We start from the raw sequence: 24993 nt of genomic DNA on the forward strand, positions 1-24993 counted from the left end.
AACCAATGGCTCCAGACTCCCTACAACCAAAGACTAAAGAAATTCCATCCTATTCCTAAGCCTGTGGAAGATCTACATGACGTCTTCAAAAAGGTAAGTGGTTGATATCTTTCTATGAACATTTGTTTTGCATTGTTAGCTATTGCCTTGATTTTTCTTATACTGCTTCTCCTCCTTGCAAACCTTTGCTTATGAGGAACTTTAAACTGATTTCCTTATTAATCCTCAGACATAGTCCAAAAAAATCACATTTTAACTTATCACTACTCTAACTTGTGCAGGTCCACAGGGATAAAGGGAAAACTATCTCAGAAATCTTTCCAACACAATCTCCCAGAGGGATACTTTCCAGCTGTTAGATCTGTCATTTACATTCTCAAGAAGACACTTCTTACACCTTGTTTTGTCTCATTCAGTCTCCCAGTATAACTCACCTCCAAAAACAACTATTCTGGACCTAGTTCTCTTCCCCAGAAGGGATCCTTGTTGACCCAAATTGGAACATGTGGACTTATCCACTCTCATCACTCAAGACGTCTCAGGAATTAGTCCCTGATTTTACTTAACTTCTGAGTCCATGCTGCCAAGTAATACCATAGACCAATCCAAAATATAGGTCAGCTGCCAAATAACACCTCCTCACAGGTTATCTCAAGATTCTTGGATGATCAAATAATTTCCAATATTTCAGTTTAATGCACTAAGTACAAAATATGGTATGCTTGCTTAGAAAATAAAAATAATGCAGATTATGATGTCACCCTCCTCATCTATGCTCATATGTTCCCTAGAATAAAAGGAGAATTTCCCCACCCCAATTGCACACACAATAACTCTTCCATGTGAGTCCTGCAGCTGCAGAATCTGGAAACAGTGAGTTCTCCCATAACTTTACATGCCCCTCCCAATTATCTCCTTATCTGTGGACATCCTTCTCACAACACACAGGAACCAATCTTTATCCAAACTGTATTGACCCAAGGATTTCTTTGCATCGATAACCTCAAACATTGGGGCAGTTCCACACCAGGGTACCTGATTGCCCCAGGTGTCTGCATATGTAATTCTACCCAATCCCATATTGCCTGAAGGGCAATAGGCCTTGTATTGGCTGGAATAGTAGGTACCCTTGGTCCTAGCCCCTTGGACGGGGGTGGGGGGAGATTTGTATACCATGAAACCACTCTGTGAAATCTGACAGCAATGTTAGATAAACCAGCTTTTACCACTGCATCCACTTGCTCAGATCTCTTCACGCCATACCAATCTTTGGTTTATGTGGTTCTGGACCACAGGCTGGTTTTGGATTACTTATTGGCTGAACAAGGCACAGTATGAGCCGTCATTAACAGAACATGTTGCGCTTACATCGACACCACTGGACAGATGGAAGACAACATCTGAAAATTATTTGACCAAGCCAAAGGGTTCCATCAAATGACCAAAGCAGCTGATACCACTAATGCTATTTGGAATAGTGTATGTGAGGTGCTTCCATCTGTACCCTGGTTCTTGCCCCTTTTAGGTCCACTAGTGCCTATATATTGTCACTTTTACTTTTTGGACCTTGTTTGTTTAACTTGCTTGTCACTTTTGTCTCTTCCAGACTCCAATAATTTCACCTCCAGATGATGATGTGCCAGGCATTCCAACCTATATCCCCCATGAAGACGAAATCTACTAACACCCTTGTGAACAATCCACAGCTTCCTTCTACTCCCCACTGTCCTTCCAGGTTTCCTAAAACCTAAATAGCAAGGACTTCTGGAGCCCTCAGGTAGGGTCAATGCCCCATACTAGCATGAAGTAGTTACATAAGATGGATTGTCACCGATTTTCCATTAAAAGATTTTGAGGGTCCAGAGTCCTTGCAGGGAGAATGTTAGAGTAGGCTGGTAGTTAGACTTTCCCAGTTTGCCTGGAGGCCAGCAAAGGGGAAGTCAAGGCCCTTTATCAGAAAAATTATCTACCTGTCCTGGTAGCATTCCATACACAAAATCAAAAGGAGCTATATCAAACCAGGCAGGCCCAAGATAAAGAAGGCCAGAGACCCTGACCAAGTAAGGGACAAAAGACAGGAAACCCTGCTCCCAAAAAAGTCCCTACCCCCCAGGTAAAAATATTCAAAGGATAGAGACCAATCCCGGACGCAGCTCTCCCTTGAGCTTGCCCACTCTCACATCTCCAGAGTGTACTCTCTCTTTTATACACTCTTCACTTCTGCCACTCAACCAGTGTGCCGGGGCCATCCTTTCCTGCAATGAGACCAGGAGCCTCCAGCAACATCCTGGGCGTGGGCTGGGTGGAGGCCTCAGGGCCTAGAGACCTCCCCAGTTCACCCAGTAACATACTGATGCAGCAGACTTCACTGTTGTCTTACTTTATGGAATTACCACAGCCACCCCAAACTTCAACGACCAGTACCCTGATCCATCAGCAGCCATCAACACTGAGGTAAGACCCTCCACCAGCAAAAAGATTCCACTCAAAGCTCAAATGATAATTAGCATTTTTAGTAATGAAATATTTTTAAATTAAGGGATGTACATCTTTTTGACATCATGCTATTGCATATTTAGTAGACTATAGTATAGTATAAACCTAACTTTATGTGCACTGGAAAACCAAAAAAATCGTTTGACTCACTTTATTGTGGTATTTGCTTTATTGGCGTGGTCTGGAACCAAACCCAAAGTATCTCCAAGGCATGCCTATATAATAAAAAATAATAATACTTTGATATAGGGGTGTCTGAGTGGCTCGGCTAAGCGTCTGACTTCAGCTCAAGGTCATGCTTTCCTGGGTTCATGAGCTTGAGGCCCACACTGGGCACTGCTGTCAGTGTAGAGCTTGCTTTGGATGTTCTGTCTCCCTCTCTCTCTGCCCCTCCCACACTTGCACACCCACGCTTTTTTTCTCTCTCTCTAAAAAATAACCATTAAAAACCACAAAATAATAATTTGATATAACATTTGTCTAATTAAATTGAGAAAATCATCCGGAAAGTGGAACAAAAAAAAAAAAACCCGAAAATAGAACAAACAAATAAGAAAAAACATCATTCAAGAAGGTCAAACATCTTTATAATGAATTTCTGAAAAAGAAGGCACACAATGAGGGAGGGTGAAGATAGAGAAATTAGCAACAAATAATGCCAGAAAAATCTCCAGAACTGAGAGACATGTGTTTCAAGATCAAAAACAGCGTAGCAAATACCAGCTCCATAAGAATGAGGAAAGACTCATAAACAAGATACACGAGAGTGTCTGAGAACACTGGGAATAAAGAGAAAATCCTAAAACTTCTTGAGACTAAACAAAACAGAAACAGATTACACATAAAGAAATTACCTGAGGATGAAGTAGATAAATTCTCCCTATTCCTTGACCTTAGCCCAGTGAGACTGGTTTTATACCGTGACCTCCAGAATTGTAAGATAATAAGTTTGTGTTGTTTAAAAAATGAAAGAAAAAAAGTTACCTATAAAGAATAGGAGTCATGAGGTAAGATTTCTCAGTGACAATAGTGGAAGCTACAACACTGTGAAGCAAACTCTCTAATATTCTGACTAAAAATTATTTTCAACAGAGAATTCTATACTCGGCCAGAATAAAGACCGTACAGACAAGCCAGGTCTAAGGAAAGGGGGAGGGGAACACCCACCTATAACATTCCTCAAGAAACTCTTAGAGAAGTTCCACAAAGAGAGAAAAGGGAAGACAGAGATTCAGGAAACAGAGGACCCTTTCAGGAATGAGGCACAGGACCTTCCAGGATGGCAGTGCTCAGAGGACGTACCAGGAGATCATTTGAAAGCAGTGCCTCTCAAACTTTGATGTGCACAGGAATCAATGGGGGTTCTTGCTGAAATGCAGATTCTGATTCAGAAAGTGTGGGCAGGACTGAGATTCTGATTTTTTTTTAAGTTCATTTATTTTTTAGAGAAAGAGAGCGCGCGCGCGGGAGTTGACACCTGCAATCAGGGGAGGAGCAGAGAGAGGGAGAGAGAATCCCAAACAGGCTCTGCCCTGTCAGCATGGAGCTGGATCCCGCAAACCGTGACATCACGACCTGAGCCAAAAACAAGAATCAGAGGCTTAAGTGACTGAGCCACTCAGGCACCCCCGGATTCCGAATTTTTAACAAACTCTCCTCAGAAGGCTAATGTGGATGGTTCTGGGCATACCCTTTGCATAGCAGGGTGTAGAGAACACAATCCAAATTGTAAGAAAGAATGAGAAAAATTGCCTTCTTTCCGAGAGATAACTGAGAATGAGTTAGTATTAAGTAACAATAGTATAGTGGAAGAGGTAAAGAGATGGGAGAGAGGAAGACAACAATTATTCTTCTAAATAAATACAAATCAAGGAAAAACGAGGGTTTGGGTGAGGGCAGTGCCATACATCCAGCCTTGTCACTAGTAAACTCCTAAAGAGGAAGGCCGGATCACCTTAACGGATCCAAATTCGGGACGCTGGAGTCTCAGGAGCATCCCTGGAGTCGGACTGTGCGAGAGAAGCTTGCACCGGGACGCAGTGAGGGCGGATCTAATCTGCACCGCCCCCCGCCCGGTGGGAAAGTGGGCGGGGCCTCGGCTATCCCGCCTCGGGGGCCTCGTGGGGCGGGGCATCGGCGGAGCCTTTTCTCTTTGGCGTGGCCAGGCAGCGCAGGGATTCCGATTGGTGTCTCTTGAACCGGAAGCAGTTGCCGGCTCTCGGAAGCAACGGCGGGACGCGGGATTTCTCCGGCCCTGCGACTGCAGAATGGCTGGCGGCGGCGGGAAGCGCAGACCCGGCAGGGAGGGGCAGCAGGTACTGCCATAGTGGGTGTGTGGGCTCTGCCGGGCGCTTTGGGTAACAGCCAGGGCACCAAGGGGCAGCACATTGCATTTATCCAGTGGTCACGGGAGTGGTTGCTGTGTGCCGTGGAACGGCTGTCTGCTCCAGGATGCTGTTTCCCGCCCTCCTAGAATTTGGACCGGAGAAGTAGCCGATTTGCATCGGTGCGCTCCTCTCGGTGCGGTTCCTGGAGGAAGCCGCGTAAGACATCCAGTGGTTCAGTCGTTCAACCAGCAACAGATTGGAAACCAATTATATGCCAGGCACCGCCCAGGCGCCGCGGTTTTAGGATAAATCATGCTGCCAGTGCCCGCATGTATGGCCCTCAGCTTGGGGAAGAGGGGCATAAGTGAACATATATTTTACTGTAACTTTTTTTTTGTTTGGCATTGTAACACTGCTCCGTAGAGAGTGCTGTGGAAACATTGAAGGAGGATCTAAATCCCAGGGGGTTGTTAAGGAAATCTTTTAGGGCAACTTAAGGTGGAAATAGCTTTTTAAGGCAGAGAGAGAAATAAAGGATAAGAAATAAAAGAGAAATAAGTGTAGAGGCTGTTTGGGAACAGTGGAGTTCTGCCTGGCTGGAGTCTGGGAGATGAGAAAGAGGGACCTGATCATAAAGGCACTAATGGGGAGTGGAGTGTAAATTATGTGCAAGTTCTCATCCCTTTATACGATTTCATAAGTTCTTTAACAACTGCTGTAGCAATTAGGAGAGTCAGGCAGGAAAGAAATGTCATTGTGATAAGCAAAGTTTTCAGAAAAATTACTCCCTCTGTATATAAACTGGAAATGCAGGACAGTGTTAGCTTAATTAACTGTTAGAGGCCTGATTTCTGGGCATTATTTATATGATTGGTTCATGCTTTCTAGAAACACAGGGGTAAAGGATGAGTGTAGCCAATGAAGGACACAGCTGTCCTAAATTCCAGTTATTGGGGATTTGAGGATGCTAAATTAGTGTGTGAGGTAAGACCAGGCTGAAAAAATCTTTATCTCCCATTGAAGGTGCTGTAAACTACTTTGAGTGATAGTATTAGAAATAAAGGTGAAAATGAATTTATAGACAGTAATTAACAGTAATAGCATTTATTATGTGCTACAACTATTCTGTGTATTTTTAAAAACAACTTATTCCTTCTAACAGCCCTGTGATACAGGTATTACATGCCCTTTTTTATAAATAAGAAAATACAGCACAGGTTAAGTAACTTCCCTAAGGTGACAGAGCTGGGAAGCAGAAGAATCTAGAATCAACCCAGGCAACTTAACCATTAGGCAAAACTGCCTGTCATCAAGGTAGATTAAAGGCTTTACTTTCTAACATCTTAAGTTTGAGTCAGTCTCTGAAAGCATAACCAAAGACTGCTATAAAAATATAAGGGAGGATAGGTCAGGACTTGATACATTCCTCCTCCTTTTTTTTTTTTTTAATGTTTGTTTATTCTTGAGTGAGAAACAGAGCTTGAGTGGGGAAGTGGGGGCAGAGAAAGAGAGAGAAACACACACACAGAATCCAAAGCAGGCTCCAGGCTCTGAGCTGTCAGCACAGAGCCTGATGTTGGAGCGTGAACTCACAAACCGTGAGATCATGATCTGAGCCAAAGGTGGATGCTTAACTGACTGAGCCACCCAGGTGCCTGTCTCTTCCTACTCTTGTATGTGATTGGAGAAGCAGCATAAAGTGGATGAATCTGTGCTCTCGAACCAGCCCATCTGGGTTTAACTGTTCTTCTACTTCCAGTTGGGGACGTAAGGAAGTTACTTCGTTTCTCTCATTTGTAAAATGTGGATAACAGTATCTAGCTCATAAGGTAATTGTGAGGATTGAATGAGCTAATTTAAAGAAAGTGCTTAGAACAGTGACTTGGCACATTATAAGTACATAAGTATTATTACTTACTGTTTTTACTGTTATCTTTACTGTTACCTATTATCAACATTCATTTCTGCATCCATATTTTTTTTTAATGTTTATTTATTTAGAGAGAGATATAGTGAGCAGGGGCGGGGCGGAGAGAATCCCAAAGAGGCTCCACACTGTCAGCACAGAGCCCAATGTGGGGCCCAAACTCAGGAACCGCAAGATCATGACCCAAGCCATAATCAAGAGTCAGACGTTCAACCAACTGAGCCACTCAGGCACCCTTTCTTTTATTTTTTGACGTTTATTCATTTAAAAAATTTCAAGTTTGTTTATTTTGAGAGAGAGCACGCAGGTGCATGCAGGGGAGGGGCAGAGAAAGGGAGAATTCCAAGCAGGCTACACGCTGACCGGTGCAGAGCCCAATGTGGAGCTCCAACTCACAAATTGTGAGATCGTGACCTGAGCCGAAATCAAGAGTCAGACTCTTAACCAGTTGAGTTACCCGGGTACCCTTAACTTTATTCTTTTTTTTTTTAATATTTTTTATGCCTTTATTTTATTTTGAGAGAGAGAGAGAGAGAGACAGTGTAAGCAGGGGAGGAGCAGGGAGAGAGGGAGGTGCAGAATCCGAAGCAGGCCCCAGGCTCTGAGCTGTCAGCACAGAGCCCAACACAGGGCTCGAACCCATGGCCTGTGAGATCATGACCTGAGCCGAAGTCATGCTTAACGGACTGAGCCACCCAGGTGCCCCACGTTTATTCATTTTTGAGAGAGCGTGCAGGAGCAAGGGAAGGGCCAGGCAGGGGAACAGAATCCACTGCACTGAGAGCAGAGAGGCCATGTGTGGGGTTAGAACTCATTGAACCATGAGATCATGACCTGAGCTGAAGTCAGATGCTTAACCGACTGAGCCACCCAGGTGCCCGTGGATCCATGTTTCAGTAGCTGTTTTCTTCAATTTAAATTGTTTTATGACCTCAAACACCTTATAATCCTTTGCATAATAAAATGTTATTGGTCAATGCATGGTCCTCCTTTACCTTATTTAATCTAAAAAACACCTGTGAACCCGTTGCCCTACCCAAGAACTAAAACACTGACAATAGCTATACTTGTGTTTGTCACCTATCTTTTCTGCCTGACTTCCTGTCACCCCCATTTATGTAGCTATCATCCTCAATTTTATGTTTTGTCTTGCCTTCTTTTTAGAACTTTGTTACAATTTGTTTTTGAATATCATAAAAAGGTGATCATGCTGCATATAAACTTCAAGGAGTTTTTTTCTTTCATTCAATATTTGTATTATTAAGACTGATCATTATTGTGTGTGGCTGTATTTTTCTTTTATCTAAGCAGAATATTCCAGTTAGAAATCCTATGACCTTACATCATCATGTCAATAGGCATTTTCATTTGTTTCATTTTCTACTCCTAGAAACAGCACTGTCAAGAACATTTTTTTAATGTGTATTTTGAGAGAGGGAGAATGTGTGTGTGCATGAGCAGGGGAGGGCCAGAGAGAATTCCAGGCAGACTCCCTGCAGCCTCACGCAGGGCTGGAACTCACAAACAGTGAGATCATGACCTGAGTTGAAATCAGGAGTTGGGTGCTTAACCAACTGAGCCACCCCCAAGAATGTTCTTGTGTGCATCATCTGATTCATAAATATATTGTATAGACTTTGATACATAAAGTGACATCAATAAACTTGAGCCTACTGGGAAAATAAAATCTGAGAAACATCTAGGTTAGAACTTCTCAGCCTTGCACTATGGACATTTTGAACCTGGTAAGTGTTTGTTCAGGGAACTGACCCTGTGCATCGTCGAATGCTCAGCAGCATCCCTGGCCTCTGCACCACTAAATGTCAGTGGCACCCTATCCTAAATTTATGACAACTAAGTGTGTCCCCTGGGAGGCAAAGTCTAACCTAGTTGAGAGGCACTGATACAGGCAGAAAGGAAGAAACTTAATCCAGAAAGAAAGGATCAAGGTTCCTAGAAAGAAAAACCCAATTGCTACTTAGAAAACTAAAGATAATGGGGCACCTGGGTGGCTCAGTTGGTTGAGTGTCCAGCTTCAGCTCAGGTCTTGATCTCACGGTTTGTGGGTTCGAGCCCCGCATTGGGCTCTGTGCTGACAGCTAGCTCAGAGCCTCCAGCCTGCTTCAGATTCTGTCTCCCTCTCTCTCTGACCCTCCCCTGCTCGCGCTGTCTCTCTGTCTCTCAAAAATAAATTTAAAAAACAATTAAAAATACATAATAAAAAGAAAACTAAAGATAATGTAACCTCCAGCTAAGCATTGTATCTTTATAGAAATTTATCAAATAGTCATCATAAAACCTAGCGTACTAACATAATGAACACGTTGCAGGGATATTAGAGATGAGTTTTATAACCGAGTCCTGGCGTTAAAGGCCCTTTTCTGAAATAATTGTTTTAACTGGTAAATCCCCTTTTATCCAGTGATTTCTGACAATTGGCTTCTGGTGTGATCGCTGACTCTACTTAAAGGGCACAATGACTATTTACCCAAAGAAGGCAAAATCTTCCTATCCCTTATTCCTCTTCCTGTTCTATACCTTATATGCTTGGGTTTTTTTTTTTTTTTTGCATATTTCCATTATCTTAGGTATGTTTAAAGACTTGCTGTGTGCATCCTTCTTGACCGCTGTATATCACAGTTTTCCTTTTTTCTTTTCCCAAAAGAATCCCTAGATTTTATTCAGAAATACCATTGGTAGAGTTTTAAGGAAAACATGTATCAGAGTTGGGTGAACAAAAATGAGCAATATTGTTATGCAGGGAAAGCTCCTGGAATTACTCTTGAAGAAACAAAAGTTCTGTATGCTGATTTTCAGTGTGAAAACACAGTTGATGTGAAGAAGAGTAAATCCTGTGAAGCCGATGTCTCCAGTGACCTTCGGCAAGAAGTAGAAAATCATTATAAGCTTTCTCTGCCGGAAGATTTCTATCACTTCTGGAAATTCTGTGAAGAGCTTGATCCTGAAAAGCCAGCTGGTGAGTTGCTCCAGAATCATTCTGCTTTTACGAATGGAAAAGACAGTAGGAAACCGGACCAAGGATCTAAAGAGTTCACAGATAAGGAACTTTTTCAATGGTATTTCTAAGAGAAATATAAAAGTAATGCTATAATAATATGGGACTATCCCCTGTTATACTGACAAAGGTAAATAGTTTCACAACATGCTTTGATGAGAGTTTAAAAGAAAACAAGTACTTTGTTGTAGGAGTTTTAGTATGACTTAGCAATTCTACTTCTAGGGATTAAGTGAACTAAAAATTCTGTTTGGTTCCATGAAATTTATTGAAACAAAAGTGGGAAATGGCTTAAACCCTGTCAATAACACATCAATGGATATTCAGAGTTTTACAAGGTAGATTTTATATAATAAAGTATTCTGCCTAAAATATGTCAAGTGAAAAAAATGTTCAGAGTATGCTACCTTTTTTTTTTTTTTTTAAATTTATTTTGAGAGAGCATGAACAGGGGAAGGGCAGACAGAGAGGGAAAATCCCAAGCAGGCTCCACACTGTCAGCACAAAGCCAGACACAGGGCTCAAACTCACAAACCGTGAGATCATGATCAGGAGTCAGATCCTTAACCTATGGCGCCACCCCATCCTGTTCATATTTGTTTTTAAGTCAAAGACATGTATTCCTGTGTACTTTCTGTGTGCTTATGTACTATATCCCAAAGGCTGCCCAAAAAAACTGATCATTGTTGTCACAGAGTTGCTTTTCACCATTGTCTTTTGTGCTGTTTATGTGTTTTAACAGGTGGGAGAGAAGCACTCCCATAAACTACTTATGGAACTGTGTATTGGTAAATAATGAATTTTGGCAATATAACAAAACACTGCAACTGTGCAGCAACTTATCTAAAAATATGATTGCATAACATGTATTAACAAAGATGTTCACTGAAGCATTGTTTAGAGGAGTAATAAAAAACAGAAATGGTAAATGTCTATCAATAATGGAATATCATACAGCTATTAAAAATTAGGAAAAATATTTAATAACATGGAAAAATATTCAGAAAATTTAAGTGAGGACAGAATGGAAAACAAAAAAACATTATAAAACAGCATGATTTCCTTTAAAGTATCTATATATTTATGTTCATAGAGGGAGGAAAATGTTATTGTTTATCAGACTATTAACATTGTTATCTTTGGATAGTAAGATGGGTGACTTTAGTTTTTTGTTACTTTAAAAATTAGTGTAGGGACACTTGGGTGGCTCAGTTGGTTAAGCGACCTACTCTCAGTTTCAGCTCAGGTCATGATCTAGCAGTTTGTGAGTTCAAGCCCCTCATCAGACTCCGAGGTGTCAGCATGGACACTTGCTTGGGATTCTGTCTGTCGCTCCCCTCTTGCTCTTTGCCCCTCCTCCTCCCCTCTCAAGATAAATAAACTTAAAAAAATTCGTATATGCTACCGTAAGTTCCAGCTAAGCTGAACTATTTTCCCCCCTCCAAATGAACTGTTTCTATGCCTTTATTCAAGTTGTTAATCTCTTCCAAGAATTTTCTTCCTCCCTCCATCCCCATCTTGTTGCATATCCAGGTCCTGCCTGGTGTGTTTCTTCTCTCTTAAAGAAGCAACAAGGACCCATCTGATATAAAAGGATATGCTTAAACATGTACACTGACTCTGGTTTTATTTAGCATTCTCCCTTTGTGATCTGTGGATGGAGAAGAGATGGAATCATCCAGAATTAGGGTTGGCCAAAGGCAAGGGAATTGAGAGTGATAGCTGAGGTATAGGAGAAAGGGAAAGGAAATGTTTTCATTAAATGTATTTTTTATTAAATAAATTGTTTGCCCTCCTTAATGCACATTCACTATCTAATTTCTTCCTTAATGTGGGTATGCTACAAATATTTGAGGCAAACAACAACATAGTAATGAGACAGTGTAAGTACTTGAGGCTGTAATATGTCCATGAGAATGCAGAAGTCTTGATTTGTCCAAAATAAGAGACAGCAATAATGTTTGAAATAAAATCAGTTGTAAATTTAAGAGAGGATCTTCAATGTGAGTGCCAGGTTTTCATTGCTCTGATTTTTCATTATTTATGTCTTCAAATATAACTGAAACTCTTTCATTTTAGAAGCTCTTTCTTAGAAATAGTTTACGAATAAAAGGCCTTTCCTGTCTGCCTTCAGAAAGTTATTGTCTAAATAAACTTACTTAATTTATAGATTCACTTTCCACAAGCCTTGGACTTCGATTAGTGGGTCCTTATGATATCCTTGCCGGAAAACATAAAATGAAGAAAAAGTCAGCAAGCCTGAATTTTAACCTTCACTGGAGATTTTACTATGATCCTCCTGAGTTCCAGACCATTATTATTGGAGATAATAAAACTCAATTCCACATGGGGTATTTCAGGTAAAGGATCTTTTCTTCTCTAAAATACAGCTACTGGGCTGTATCCATAGTATAATGAATATAAATAGATATTCACTGGACTCACTCAAGGTGAAGGGCATGTTTTCCTCATATTGGTGGATACATAGGCATCTAATGTTCTTGATATTGCCATTGTAACCTACCCTAGGATGAGTGAGTTCTTCAGGGTTGAACCTCACTCGCTTTTCCTTTGTGGTTATAAACTTTTTTTTTTTACCTTTTGGGTCCAGAAATACTCTTGTAGCCCAAGGAAGATAGTTTAGAGCAGTGGCCATGACTTAAATTGGCCCTGTGGTACCAGGGACCATGGAATTAAGAATGTCCTATGGAGTCAGACTGGTTCTATTATCTGAATGAGCATGTGCCAGTTGCCATTAATGATTGTGATTTTCTGTTTACCCAGTTTCCCCTAGTAAGATGAGGATAATAATTATACATACCTAATGGGAATACTAAAAGGATTAAATGGATATGGGCAAGATGCTTAGAATGTTAAGAAATAGAAGTAGCTTGAGAAAGAAAAAATACCTTGGCCACTTCTGTCTGTAGAGATGCTCTTTAAAGATTAACTCTGGGAGGAGCACCTGGGTGGCTTAGTCGATTAAGTGTCCACCTTCAGCTCAGGTCATGATCTTGGTGGTTTGTGAGTTTGAGCCCCATGTTGGGCTCTGTGCTGACAGCCCAGAGCCTGGAGCCTGTTTCGAATTCTGTGTCTCCCCTCTCTCTCTGCCCCTCTCATGCTCATACTATGTCTCCCTTTGTCTCTCAATAATAAATTAAAACTTAAAAAAAAATAACTGTTGGGTAATAGAGGAAGTAGAGGAAGCCTTCCAAGCAAGAAGTGTGTTACTGTAGAATGCACACAGGGCTGGGAATTAGGTTACATGGGTTCTGCTTCTGGCTTTGCCATTAATTTACTAGGATCTTGCCTGAGTCATTGCTCTGTATTGGTTTCCTTTATTGTAAAATAAAGTGATTTGGTTATATATATATAAATTGTATTCCTTCTCATGTTTTATAATCCTGTCTGTCCTATTTCTTTTTGTTTCTCTACATTTTTTTCTTTTTTGCACAGACTGTAAAACTAGGGTAGAGAGGATTGTATGTAATTTTCCCTACTTTTGACAGGCCTTATTTTCCCTTTCTTTGTATTTATATATAAAAGTAACTAGGTTGTAAGAATTTTATTTTTAGATCTGTTATAAAGTAAGATTTATTAGAGAGATTCCTAAGAAACTTAGAGCTTAAACCCAGAAATCTGTCCCAATTTCTTAAAAGCCTGCAGCATAAATTGTTGTCTATAGGCCTAAAATTCTTTCATGATTGGCAACTAAATTTTTAATATCTTTTGCTTAAACAGGGATTCTCCTGATGAACTTCCTGTATATGTTGGTACAAATGAAGCAAAGAAAAACTGCATAATTGTTCAAAGTGGAGATAATGTGTTTGCTGCAGTCAAGTAAGAAAATATTTTAATCCTTCTATTTATAATATTTGTTTACAATTTTTTCTGCTGTATTAGTCCATCACTGAGGGACATTGAGGTAATTCCAAAAGTTTAGATTTCAAGAGATCATTTCCATGATGTTTGCAGATACTCTTATCCACACTTCTTTTTTTTTAATGTTTGTTTATTTTTGAGAGAGAGAGAAAGAGAGAGAGAGAGCGCGCGTGAGCGTGCACGTGAGCGAGCAGGAGAGGGGCAGACAGCGAGGGAGACACAGAATCCCAAGCAGGTGCCAGGCTCTGAGCCGTCAGCACAGAGCCCAGTGTGGGCCTTGAACCCATGAACTGTGAGATCATGAGCTGAACCAAAGTCGGACACAACCGACTGAGCCACCCAGGTGCCCCTCTTATCCACACTTTCATTCTGCTACTTTTCACCAAAAATGTACCCAACTTAAAAATTACTTAAGGAAAATATTATTTAATCTTGAATTTGTTAGTCCCATGGCAAAATCAAGAGAATTTTAGGCATTTTGTTTTAAACACTATCACTAAAAGTTCATTAAAAGAACCCACTACAGTTCAAAGATTTAATATAGTAAAAGCAGGTGCTCATAAATTGTTGAATCACTGTGTTGTTCACCTGAAACTAATATAGCACTGTATATTAACTGTACTGGAGTGAAAGAGAGGCAGGTGCTCCTAAAATTCTTGGAAGGGCCTGTGGAGCCTCCAGGCATGCCAGTCGTGTGGCAGAGCTGGCGTAGCAGTGGGGTTTGTAGCTCTGCCACTGTTAGGGAGCCGGGAGGTCAAGAACTGCTGCCACAGTGGCTCTCCTCAGTCACTGTCTGTGATTCAACCTGTGGGAGGAAAAGGGCTGCCCTGCCTCCACCTCTCAGCCCTGAAGGAAGCTGGAGACCAGGCACCCACATCTCAGCTGTAGCTGCTGCCGAATAGTCTGATGCCTCTGACTGTTCACTGCTGGAAGCACAGGCACCGCCTCCGCCTGGCGTCTGTTCTGCCTTTCACATTTCAAGCAACTGTATCTGTTTGAGAGAAGCGAGCTCCTGTGGAGCCAGAGCTGAGGAGTAGTGTGGGAAGTGTAGCAATGAATGTTTCTCTTGTGGGAAAGGGGCTTGGAATGGAGCTGCCTGCGCCAGTCCATATGCTGTGCTGGCCACAGACTTGATTTGAAGCTGTCTGGCAGCAGCTGTGCAGTTTACATTGTAATAAAATGAAGAAAGCAGTCTTTGTCACCTTCCATATAAGTAGGTCATGTTTTGTGTGACTTCTTTTCATACCCTACTTGAAAACTTCTATTCCCTGTGACTTAATAGTGCACATTTGCAGTGAACAGAATTCAAAATAAGTGAACAGGTGACCTGTCTAGACTGCTGCACGCATCTTGCTGTATCTGAAAGAGGGACTATAGGGTGGATGTCCAAAAAAGCTCTTTGTCTTTCTGATACCTCCGAGTTTTCTAAGATGTTTTTTGTTACTCATAACTTATGTATTCTTTCAAGTTCTTCAGATTATTCAGTTTAAGTTGGTGGTATCTTTATTAGAAAATGTGGCTGTTTACTTGCTTATTACCTGTCTTGCATTAACATAGAAGGTCCATGAGGATAGAGGCTTTTCCTTTTGGCATGCCAAAAAAGCTTGAGTTTTCATTAGTCTCACTAAAAGTCTTTTTAAGTTTGTTTATTTTGAGGGAGAGTACGGCGTGGAGTGGGGGAGGGGCAGAGAGCGAGGCGGGAGAGAGTCCCACGCAGGCTCTGTCCTGTCAGCACACATCCTGATGTGGGGCTCAAACTCACAAGTTGTGAAAGGAAGACCTGTACCAAAATCAAGAGTTGGACACTTAACCAACTGAGCCACTCAGGTGTCCCATCCCCTAAAAATCTTTTTTAAGAAAGAAAGATACAGTGGTAACATCCAAGACTGTTCTGGTTTTTGTGTTTGTTTTATTTTGTTTTGGCTTATTGGAGAACACCAAAAAGGAAACAAAAATTGGTGATAAATGTATAATTTAGGTGAAGACCAGGAACTCTTTGAGTACCTAATGTTACTTCACACAAAGAATGTTTTATACCTTCAAAAATTTATCTCAAACTTAGAAGTAAACATGAAGTAAATGAAGTGTTCATTTTTTATAGCCAAATAATATTCTGTTATATATATATTTATACATACACATACATATAAACACATATACACACACACACACACCATCTTTATTCATGTATCAGTGGAGACTTGGGCTGGGTCCATAATTTGGCTATTGTAAATAATACTGCAGTAAACATAGAAGTGAATATATTCCTTCAAATTAGAATTCTTTGGGTAAGTACCAAGCAGTGCGATTACTGGATCATGTGGTTTCCCACAGTGGCCACACCAGTTTGCATTCCCACCAATAGTGCATGAGAGTTCTTGTTTATCCACATCCTCACCAACACCTATTTCTTATATTGTGTTAGCCATTCTGACGTGTGAATGAAGACTCGTTGTAGGTTTTTAAAAACTATTTAAGTATTCTCTACACCCAACATGGGGCTCAAACTCAAGACCCTGGGATCAAGAGTTACATGCCTTTTCGACTGACCCAGCCAGGCACCCCTCCTTGTAGTTTTGATTTGTATTTTCCTGATGGTGAGTGATGTTGAACATCTTTTCATGTGTCTGTTGGTCATCTCTGTGTCTTCCTTGGGAAAGGTCTGTTCATGTCTTCTGTCAATTTTTGAATTGGATTATTTGTGTTTTTGGTGTTGAGTTGTAGAAGTTCTTTATATGTTTTGGATACCAATCCTGTATCAGATAGGTCATTTGCAAATACCTTCTCTCATTCTGGAGGTTGTCCTTCAGTTTTGTTGGTTGTTTCCTTTGCTGTGCTGAAGCGTTTTATTTTGATGTAGTTCCAGTAGTTCATTTTTGCTTTTGTTCCCCTTGTCCTCAGAAGACCTGTAGAAAGCTGTCGTTATAGCTGATGGCAGAAAAAATACTGCTTGTGCTGTTTTCTAGGAATTCTGTGGTTCAAGGTCTCACATTTATGTCCTTAAGCAACTTTGAGTTTATTTTTGTGTATGGTTTAAGAAAAGTGTCCAGTGTTATATGTATGTAGCTGTCTAGTTTTCCCATCACCATTTGTTGGGAGACTATCTTTTTCCCAATGCATGTACTTGTTTCCTTTGTTGAAGATAATTGACCACATAATCGGTTTATTTCTGGGATTTCTATTTTGTTCCATTGATTTGTGTCTGTTTTTGTGCCAGTACTAGACTGTTTTGATCACGACAGCTTTGCTATACAACTTGAAATTTGGAATTGTGAAACCTCCAGTTTTGTTTTTCTTTTTCAAGATCACTTTGGCTGTTTTGTGGTCTTTTGTGGTTCTATACAAATTTTAGGATCGCTCTAATTCTGTAAAAAATACTGCTGGTATTTTGATAGGGATTGCATTAAATCTGTAGATTGCTTTGGGTAGTATGGACATTTTAACAATATTTGTCCTTCAAATCCATGAGCATAGGATGCCTTTCCATTTGTTTGTGTCATCTTCAATTTCTGTAATGGAGAGAATTTGATAAAGTGAAAAATTTCAATATTTGTAAGATTTGCATAACTTAGTGAACCAATATTTTGCCAAGACCACTGAAATATTCATTAAAGGTTCAAGGTATCCCAATAGACTTAATGTAACAGAGTACAAATGTTCATGGTGGTTGTTTCTGTTTGCATATTGCAACTCTGGGCATCACAGAGCAAAGTATTGGAGAGTCGTTTTGAAGCTGAGAGACCAAAGCCTAATAAACTGATATAGAAATAGTCACAATAATGTGATTAAGTATGGGAAGACAGCTACTAAGTACCTTAAATAGTGGTGGAAGTCTTCGTAGAGAGGATATTTTACCTTGACCTTGATGAATGCATAAGAACTTACTACAGAGAATGGGACGAAAAGTGTTCTAGGCAAGGGGACAGTTATGTGCATGTAAGAAGGAGAGCAAGTGGCACAGAGGACTTGAGTGCCCATAGGCCCATATGTCAGATCAGTTTGCTTATTATGGTTAATGTAAATACACTATCTTGATACACAGCTGACTAAGATTGAGGGTAAGATTAGGTGTAATATGTGTGCTATAATCAGAAGACAATGATTTTGGTGGTCTTGGCTTCTCTGCACTTCAGTCTACTCATAACCAATCCTGTGAATTTGGGTAAATTGATTATCGAATGTGCCTATTTCCTTATTTGTAAAATGGGGGTAAGAATACCCACTGTAAATGTTCCAAATTCTTTACAGCCATAGCAAATTCTCAAATGTTTGTAGTAAATAGAAGCAAGTTTCCTTCTGAGAGTCCGGAGGTAGCTATACAGGCAGGGGGTTGAGTTATGTGTCCAACAGAGTGCTCCTTCCTGCTCTCCATTTTACACTGAACCTTCTGGTCTGCTGGAGAAATCTCAACCTGCTTAGGATAAAACATGTAATTATTTCCATAACCGGCACTAATATATGATACTGTTCACATACTTTAAAATTATTTTGGATTGTGCTTTTGTATAAGCTTATAAAATAGCTTTTATTTTATATTTATTTTTTAAATTTTCTAAATTTATTGTACTACAAATTGTAGATAACAATTTGAAAAAGTCTGCTGGTCCTAAGTATTGTAATTCTGGCTCCTTTTAAAAAATCCTTTTTGGTATCCATATACTATTTTCTTGTGTCCTACCACATTTTATCAAGTAACAGGGCCTAAAATTTGGTTTACTCTCAGCTTTTTAAATACCTCTTATATCTTTTTTAAAAAATGTATATTTATTTATTGTTGAGAGAGAGAGAGAGTGAGAGAACACAAACATGGGAAGGGTAGGGAGAGAAACCCAAGCAGTGATGTGGGGCTCAAACTCCCAAACTGTGAGGTCATGACCTGAGCTGAAATTGAGTCAGATGCTTTACCAACTGAGCCACAAAGGTGCTTCAGTCTTGTATCTTTATTATAGAGACAATGCAAACTTGAATCATGCTTGCCATTTCTGTGATGGGTAGCTTTTATTTTTTAATTAATTTTTTTTACATTTATTTATTTTTGAGAGAGAGCATGAACTGGGGAGGGGCAGAGAGAGAGGGAGACACAGAATCAACCAGGTTCCAGACTCTGAGCTGTCAGCACAGAGCCCAACGTGGGCTTCGAACCCACAAACTGTGAGATCGTGACCTGAGCCGAAGTTCAATTGACTGAGCCATCTAGATGCCCTGAGTGATGGGTAGCTTTTTAGTAATAATTGCTTTCCCCTTATTTGAATAAATCTCTTAGGCATTTTGAGAGAACTGTTGGTAATCTGCAGGCTTTATCTTGCATGGAATTAAATGTCTCTAACATACTCCCTTAACCTCCCAAGGTCTGTATACTTAGTACAGTGGCCTGAATAATAATGGGGGCTTTTACTTCTTTTTCAGATTATTTCTGATGAAAAAACTTAAGGAAGTAACAGATAAAAAGAAAACTAGTCTCTTGAAAAACATAGATGAAAAACTCACAGAAGCAGCCAGAGAACTGGGGTACTCACTGGAACAAAGAACCGTGAAGATGAAACAGAGAGATAAGAAAGTATGGTTTAAATCTATTAGTCTCAGACCGTTTTGTTATTTAATCGAGATTTTCCTCTCTTGATTCGTTCCTACCTGCACATTACCCTTCTCTTCTGCCCCATCCTAAGAGCTTGATGCCCTGTCTGGGTCATTAGGACAGCCCACGAGTGGCGCTTGCTCCGGTCGTTCTAGGAGGTCGTTTCTTGGGATGGCCTGCTGCTGCTCAGTTTACCAGCTCATGCCAGGACCTCTCACTCTTTTAATATTGTTTTACCACTCATTTCATACAGTTGAGCGAAAGCAGCTTTGTGCATAGTATTCAGTTACATTTCTTTAAGAGCTAAAGGTGGTTGATTTAGTCCAAGGGGTTTCTGGGGTAGTTTTGTAAAGGTCTGCCTGAGAGTGGTTTAGTTAAGGGCTTCAGAGGTAGTTTCCTTTTGAGAGACAATGTGTATTAAGATCTGTTCCTTATCTGCAGCAAATGTGTGTATAATCAGTCCTGTCCCTTTTTTCCTTACCCCATCAGCGTTTCCTTTGGCATCTCTCCTAACACGTGCAGAGTAGTAGAGTGCTTTGTAACTGGCAAAGACTTCTGCTTTTGGGTCCTTTTGGTTTTTCACTTAATAAATTTCAGAGTAAGTTAATGGACAAGATAGAAGAATTCTGCTTTGGGCTAAATGAGAATTGTATAGGATTTTATTCTTACAACCTCTGGTGAAGGACATTTATCACTGGAATGAGGGCACCCCAATCTCCCAGCATTTTCTACTGTGTCCAGTTCATCTGAAGGGTCTAGGCCAAATTAAGTTCTAGTTATTTCTGGATAAACTGTACTGTAACTTAAGTAGTTAAATGTGTTTATTTGGTCATTGAACATCTTACTTCCGCAGCAGGGCCTATACTCAGATAAGTTACAGCCTCCAAATTGCAGTCTCAGCAATTCTTCTTTTAATCCTAGAGACCAGAAATAACTTCTAAAAATGTACATTTGAATGAAAGTCATTATAATGGAGGTATTTTTAAATTACTTCAAGGGGCACCTGGGTGACTCACTCAGTTAAGCCTCCGACTTCAGCTCAGGTCCGATCTCACGTTCGTGGGTTCGAGCCCTGCGTCAGGCTCTGTGCTGACAGCTAGCTCAGAGCTTGGAACCTGCTTCCGGTTCTGTGTCTCCTTCTCTCTCTGCCCCTCCCCCTCTCATGCTCTGTCTCTCTCTGTATCAAAAATAAATAAAACATTAAAAAATGTTTAAAATTTAAAAATAATAATAAATAAATTACTTCAAGATGTTACGTTGCCATTTTACCTTCCTGGTTTTCATAGGGAGCCTCTCCTACCTAATGAGTAGAGGGAATGGTAGTATTTTTTTTTTTAAGTTTATTTATTTTGAGAGAGCAAGCAGGGTAGAGGCAGAGAGAAAGAGAGGGGTGAGAAAGAATCCCAAGTAGGCTCCATACTGTCAGTGTAGAGTCCAATGCCAGGCTCGAACTCACAAACCATAAGATCATGCATGACCTGAGCTGAAATCGAGTTGGACGCTTAACTGACTGAGCCACCCAGGTGCTGCTTAAATTTTTTTATTTATTCATCTTGTGAAGTTGGAGCAGGGGAGGAGCAGAGAGAGGCGGGGGGGAGAGAGAATCCCAAGCAGGCTTTGTGCTAACAGAGAGGAGACTGATGGGGGCTTAAACTCACAAACTGTGAGATCATGACCTGAGCCCAAGCCAAGAGTCTGGGGCTTAACTGAGTGAGCCACCCAGGCGCCCCAGGAACGGTAGCAGTTCTTAGCTTGTAATGATGTATTCCTAATTTGCTTGACTAAGTACTGCACATTTGTGGCCAAAATAGCTGATAATAAATTCTTTCATCAGAGCCTTATTTTATTTTTCTACCATCAATTGTAATTTTTTTCAAATGAGATTTGTTTAATTTTTCTCCATAACTGTAAGATATGATTGGAGTTTAAATTTCATAGCTATGTTTATCCTGGTTCCCTTCCCCATGAGGTTTCTTTTCAGTATATATTTTTTCTTTCCACAATGTTGGCTAGTGAAAACATAAAGAGGAAAAAAAGAACTCAAATGACAACCATGATTTTATCCTCCCAAATATAGTAGGTTGATGATTTTGCTCTTGGTTCTTTGTCTATTCAAAAGAAAGTTCTTCTGTTGTCAGATATTTATTTAATATTTTTCTAGTTCTGAAAAATTCATTTCCACACGTATATGTGAGTTGATGATTTTGTCCTTTTGAATGAGTGATATATCCAATCTGGCATAATAGTGCACTATATAATACACTAGAAATCATTGTTTTTATTCTTATGGTACTTTACAGTGCTTTGGAATGCAATGACCTTGTGAGTAACCTCATTCGACCTCTGCAACAAATCAGCAAAGGAATGAGCATCCTGTGTTATAGATTGGTAAATCTATAACAGAGACTTTGGTCCCTGTCTAAAATCATAAGTGACCTGAGACTTAAATTCACATCTTTCATATTTAGCTTTCTTTCCACACCATCTTACTGATTGGCCATATGCCACTTTACCTTTATACCTAGATTTCATTTTTTTAAAATGAACACTGATTTAGTGTTGCTGTAGAATGAGGGTACGTCATTCTGTCATTCTATCCTGATGCCTCAGAATATCCCCACCCTTTTCCTAAATTTGTAATTCTAGTCTTCATAATAAAACTAGTACTCTGATGTTTTGCTAATAATTGTTACCTCTTTATGGAGAATTAGTGCAGTTAATCATCTGTGAAAACTGTGAAAATATAAACATCCCATGGCTTTGTTGTGTGTCAGCCTGCGTAGAAGACAACAGCTATGTCACTGTTTGCTATTTCTTTCATCATCAGTACTGTTGTATGACCTGCTTTTTTATGCTTACGATTATCATTTCATATTGCTGAATTGAAGATCCACTTCATAAATATTTGAGTGGCTGCAGATCACTGTGCTTATGTTCATAGTTTAGGTTGCTTAAAACTTTTCGAAAATACGGCAGACCTGGCCATATTCACCTACTATTATACCTTTCTTTGTGTACTTATTTGATTATTTCCTCAGAAATTACTAGATATAGTATTGCCAGGTCCAGAATGGTTTAAAGTGGCTGTGTGTATGTGTGTGTTGTTTTTCTTTGCTGGTTTTAAATTTTGTGGAGTTTTTATTTTCTTTGTTTGCAGAATGACCCTGTACAGGGTAAGCTAGCATACATGCATTCCCAGCAGCGATGTAGGAGTGCCTGTTCTCCACATACCTTTGCCACTGCTGCGTGTTAGCAGTCCCTTCTAGTCTTTTCCATTTGCGTGAGCATAAAATGATAGGCCATTGTTTTAGTTAGCATTCCTTTGATTATAAATGACATTAAATATTTTTCACTTATCTAGTGGCCGTTTGTATTTGTTTGGTGAACTGCCTGAACTTTGGCCATTTTTCTGTCAGGTTTCGAGTTTACATTTTCTTACCTGTATATTTAATTTTGATGTTAGTCTTTCCCTCAAGACTTCTTTATAGTTTGAAGACATTAATCTTATTTTTTTAAATGTTTATTTTTGAGAGAGATAATGAGTGGAGGAGAGGCAGAGAGAGAGGGAGACACAGAATCCAAAGCAGGCCCCAGGCTTTGAGCTGTCAGCACAGAGCCCGATGCAGGGCTCTAACCCAGTAACCGTGAGATCATGACCTGAGCCAAAGTGGGATGCTTAACCGACTGTGTCCCCCAGGTGCCCCGTGTTAATCTTATTTTTATTGTGATATATATTGCAGGTATTTTTAGCAGTATATTTTATTCTTGATTTTTACTTGATTTTTAAAATTTTATGTAGTCAAGTTTATAAATAAGTCTTCTCTAATCTAAAAGTATTAAAAATATTTGGCTTTTCTTCTAGTAGATTTGTGGGGGTTTTTCTTACATTTAATCCTGAAATCCATTTGCAGATTATTTTGGTATAAAGAATAAGATATAATATGGCTTCCCCCCCCCTCCCCAAACGGTAAGCTGTTGTCTGTGAGCTTCTTTTGAATAATCTGTCCCTTCTGTTACTTAAGAAAGGTAATGACAGGTGCAAGAGAGTGGGGTCATCTGAGTGAAATAGGTTTTAAGATATAGAGACTTAGGCAAGAAGATTTTAAAATGAAGAACCAGTTTTGGGCTTGTGTCCTTCTGTCTTGGGAATTTTCATTGGCCTCCACAAATAAGTGTGATATTTGAAGTGGTGGCTTTGTTGAGGAAAGACGTAATGAAGCCACTGTTGTGAATAAAAAGAATTAGACTGGCAGAGTTATGGCGGTGGCTGTGGTTGGGCCGCTTCTTGTCTTTGAAGATCACCACTTAATAAAAGATCACTGGTTATGTCATTGTGCCTCTGGAAAGGCCACCTCAAAACTGGAAACTGCTCTATTTGGAGGAAGTTTGCAAAACCCTGAATTTTCCAGGTAAAAATGGGCAACCTGAACTTATTAGCAAGATGGACAAGAGGAATTCTGTTCCAGCACATTTTCCTGCTAACAAAAACTATTCCTCGTCCTTTTAGGCTCAGTTCCTTATGCTTCCTACCTAGACAGTACATTGACCTGAGAGGAAACGTAATACTCGGGCTTGCCTCTTCCGATAGGATACATTGGCATTCCTCCTTATCACATCAGCCTGCGACTTCTTTGTGGATGCCACAATTAGTAAAAGGCAGTTTCACAGTTCTGCCATTTCTGCATGGATTTGACTTTTAGCTAATGTTGAAGAAATTTCTCTGTGGACTCCAAATTTACTGAGATAAAATGTCATTCAATGTTAACGTATTGACAGAAGTATTGAGGGTTTTTGGGGCAGCTGGGTGGCTCAGTCAGTTACATGTCCAACTTCAGCTCAGGTCATGATCTCCTGGTTCATGGGTTCCAGCCCTGTGTCGGGCTCTGTGCTGTCAGTGCGGAGCCTGAAGGCTGATTTGGATTCTGTGTCTCCCTCTCTTTCTGCCCCTCCCCCACTTGTGCTCTGTCTCTCATAAAATAAAAAACATTACAAAAATTAAAAGAAATGTTGAGGGTCTGTGTATCTGCATTTATTTTGAAGAGTTCATTGTTTTTAGCTATCTACCATGTCTATTTTGTCTGCTTACCAATTTTATTTTATTTTTTTAATTCAGGTCGTGACAAAGACGTTTCATGGAGCAGGCTTGGTTGTCCCAGTAGATAAAAATGATGTTGGGTACAGAGAGCTCCCTGAAACAGATGGTAATGTATTTCATATGTAAACCTATGAGGAAGGTTTTCCTTCCACTGGGAAGTAAGTAAGTATGCCTTTTGTGGGACAGTCACTGGACCGTAGGGGTAAAGAGTAAGCTCAGGTTTTAGTGTCAGGCCTGAATTAAAACTGGGTAAAGCTGTGTAACCTTAAGCAAATTATTTATCCTCACTAAACCGTGTCTTTTTTATCTGTAAAATGGTTAGTAATGGTGAATACCATTCATGTATAGGGGTGTTTGGAGTGTAAAGTGTATGTAAGGTGCTTATTAGCATAGTGCTTGCCTAATAAGGCTCAAAGTATGGTAGTTAATTTAAAAAATGTAAAGAATTTTAACCTATTGCTTGAATTTCTTTTTCTGAACTAGTTCAGAACACTTGACATTACAATTTTTAAAAAAATTATTGTAATACTGTACCATTGTGTAGTCCTTTGTGAAAAATTTTTCATCTGTGTATGACTGTTTAGCTTTCAGAAGCCCAAGATTTTTAACTACTTTGTTTATAAGTACAAAAACTCTTTGGACTGTTTATACACAAAATCTAATAATTGCTATTTT

The 24993-nt window shown here is 39.9% G+C and overlaps 1 protein-coding gene across 8 annotated transcripts in view; it reads left to right on the forward strand.

Annotated features, from left to right (window-relative positions):
* Window positions 1–4714: 4714 nt before the first annotated feature.
* Window positions 4715–24993, forward strand: part of LOC115291414 (histone PARylation factor 1) — a 41886-nt gene continuing 21607 nt past the window's right edge. For 7 of the 8 annotated variants that reach the window (XR_003908441.1, XM_029938866.1, XM_029938874.1 and 4 more), the window contains exons 1-6: window positions 4715–4811; window positions 9568–9727; window positions 11937–12126; window positions 13508–13606; window positions 19055–19205; window positions 24337–24424. Coding sequence is in view for 7 of the 8 variants with exons in the window: in XM_029938866.1 (XP_029794726.1) it covers window positions 4764–4811; window positions 9568–9727; window positions 11937–12126; window positions 13508–13606; window positions 19055–19205; window positions 24337–24424 (736 nt within the window). In the remaining variant the exon portion in view is untranslated. Of the gene's footprint in view, window positions 4812–9567; window positions 9728–11936; window positions 12127–13507; window positions 13607–19054; window positions 19206–24336; window positions 24425–24993 lie in introns of those variants that run through there. The other variant, XM_029938915.1, reaches the window with a different exon arrangement.

This window comes from Suricata suricatta, chromosome 1 (assembly GCF_006229205.1).
Source record: "Suricata suricatta isolate VVHF042 chromosome 1, meerkat_22Aug2017_6uvM2_HiC, whole genome shotgun sequence".
NCBI classification, from domain to species: Eukaryota; Metazoa; Chordata; class Mammalia; order Carnivora; family Herpestidae; genus Suricata; species Suricata suricatta.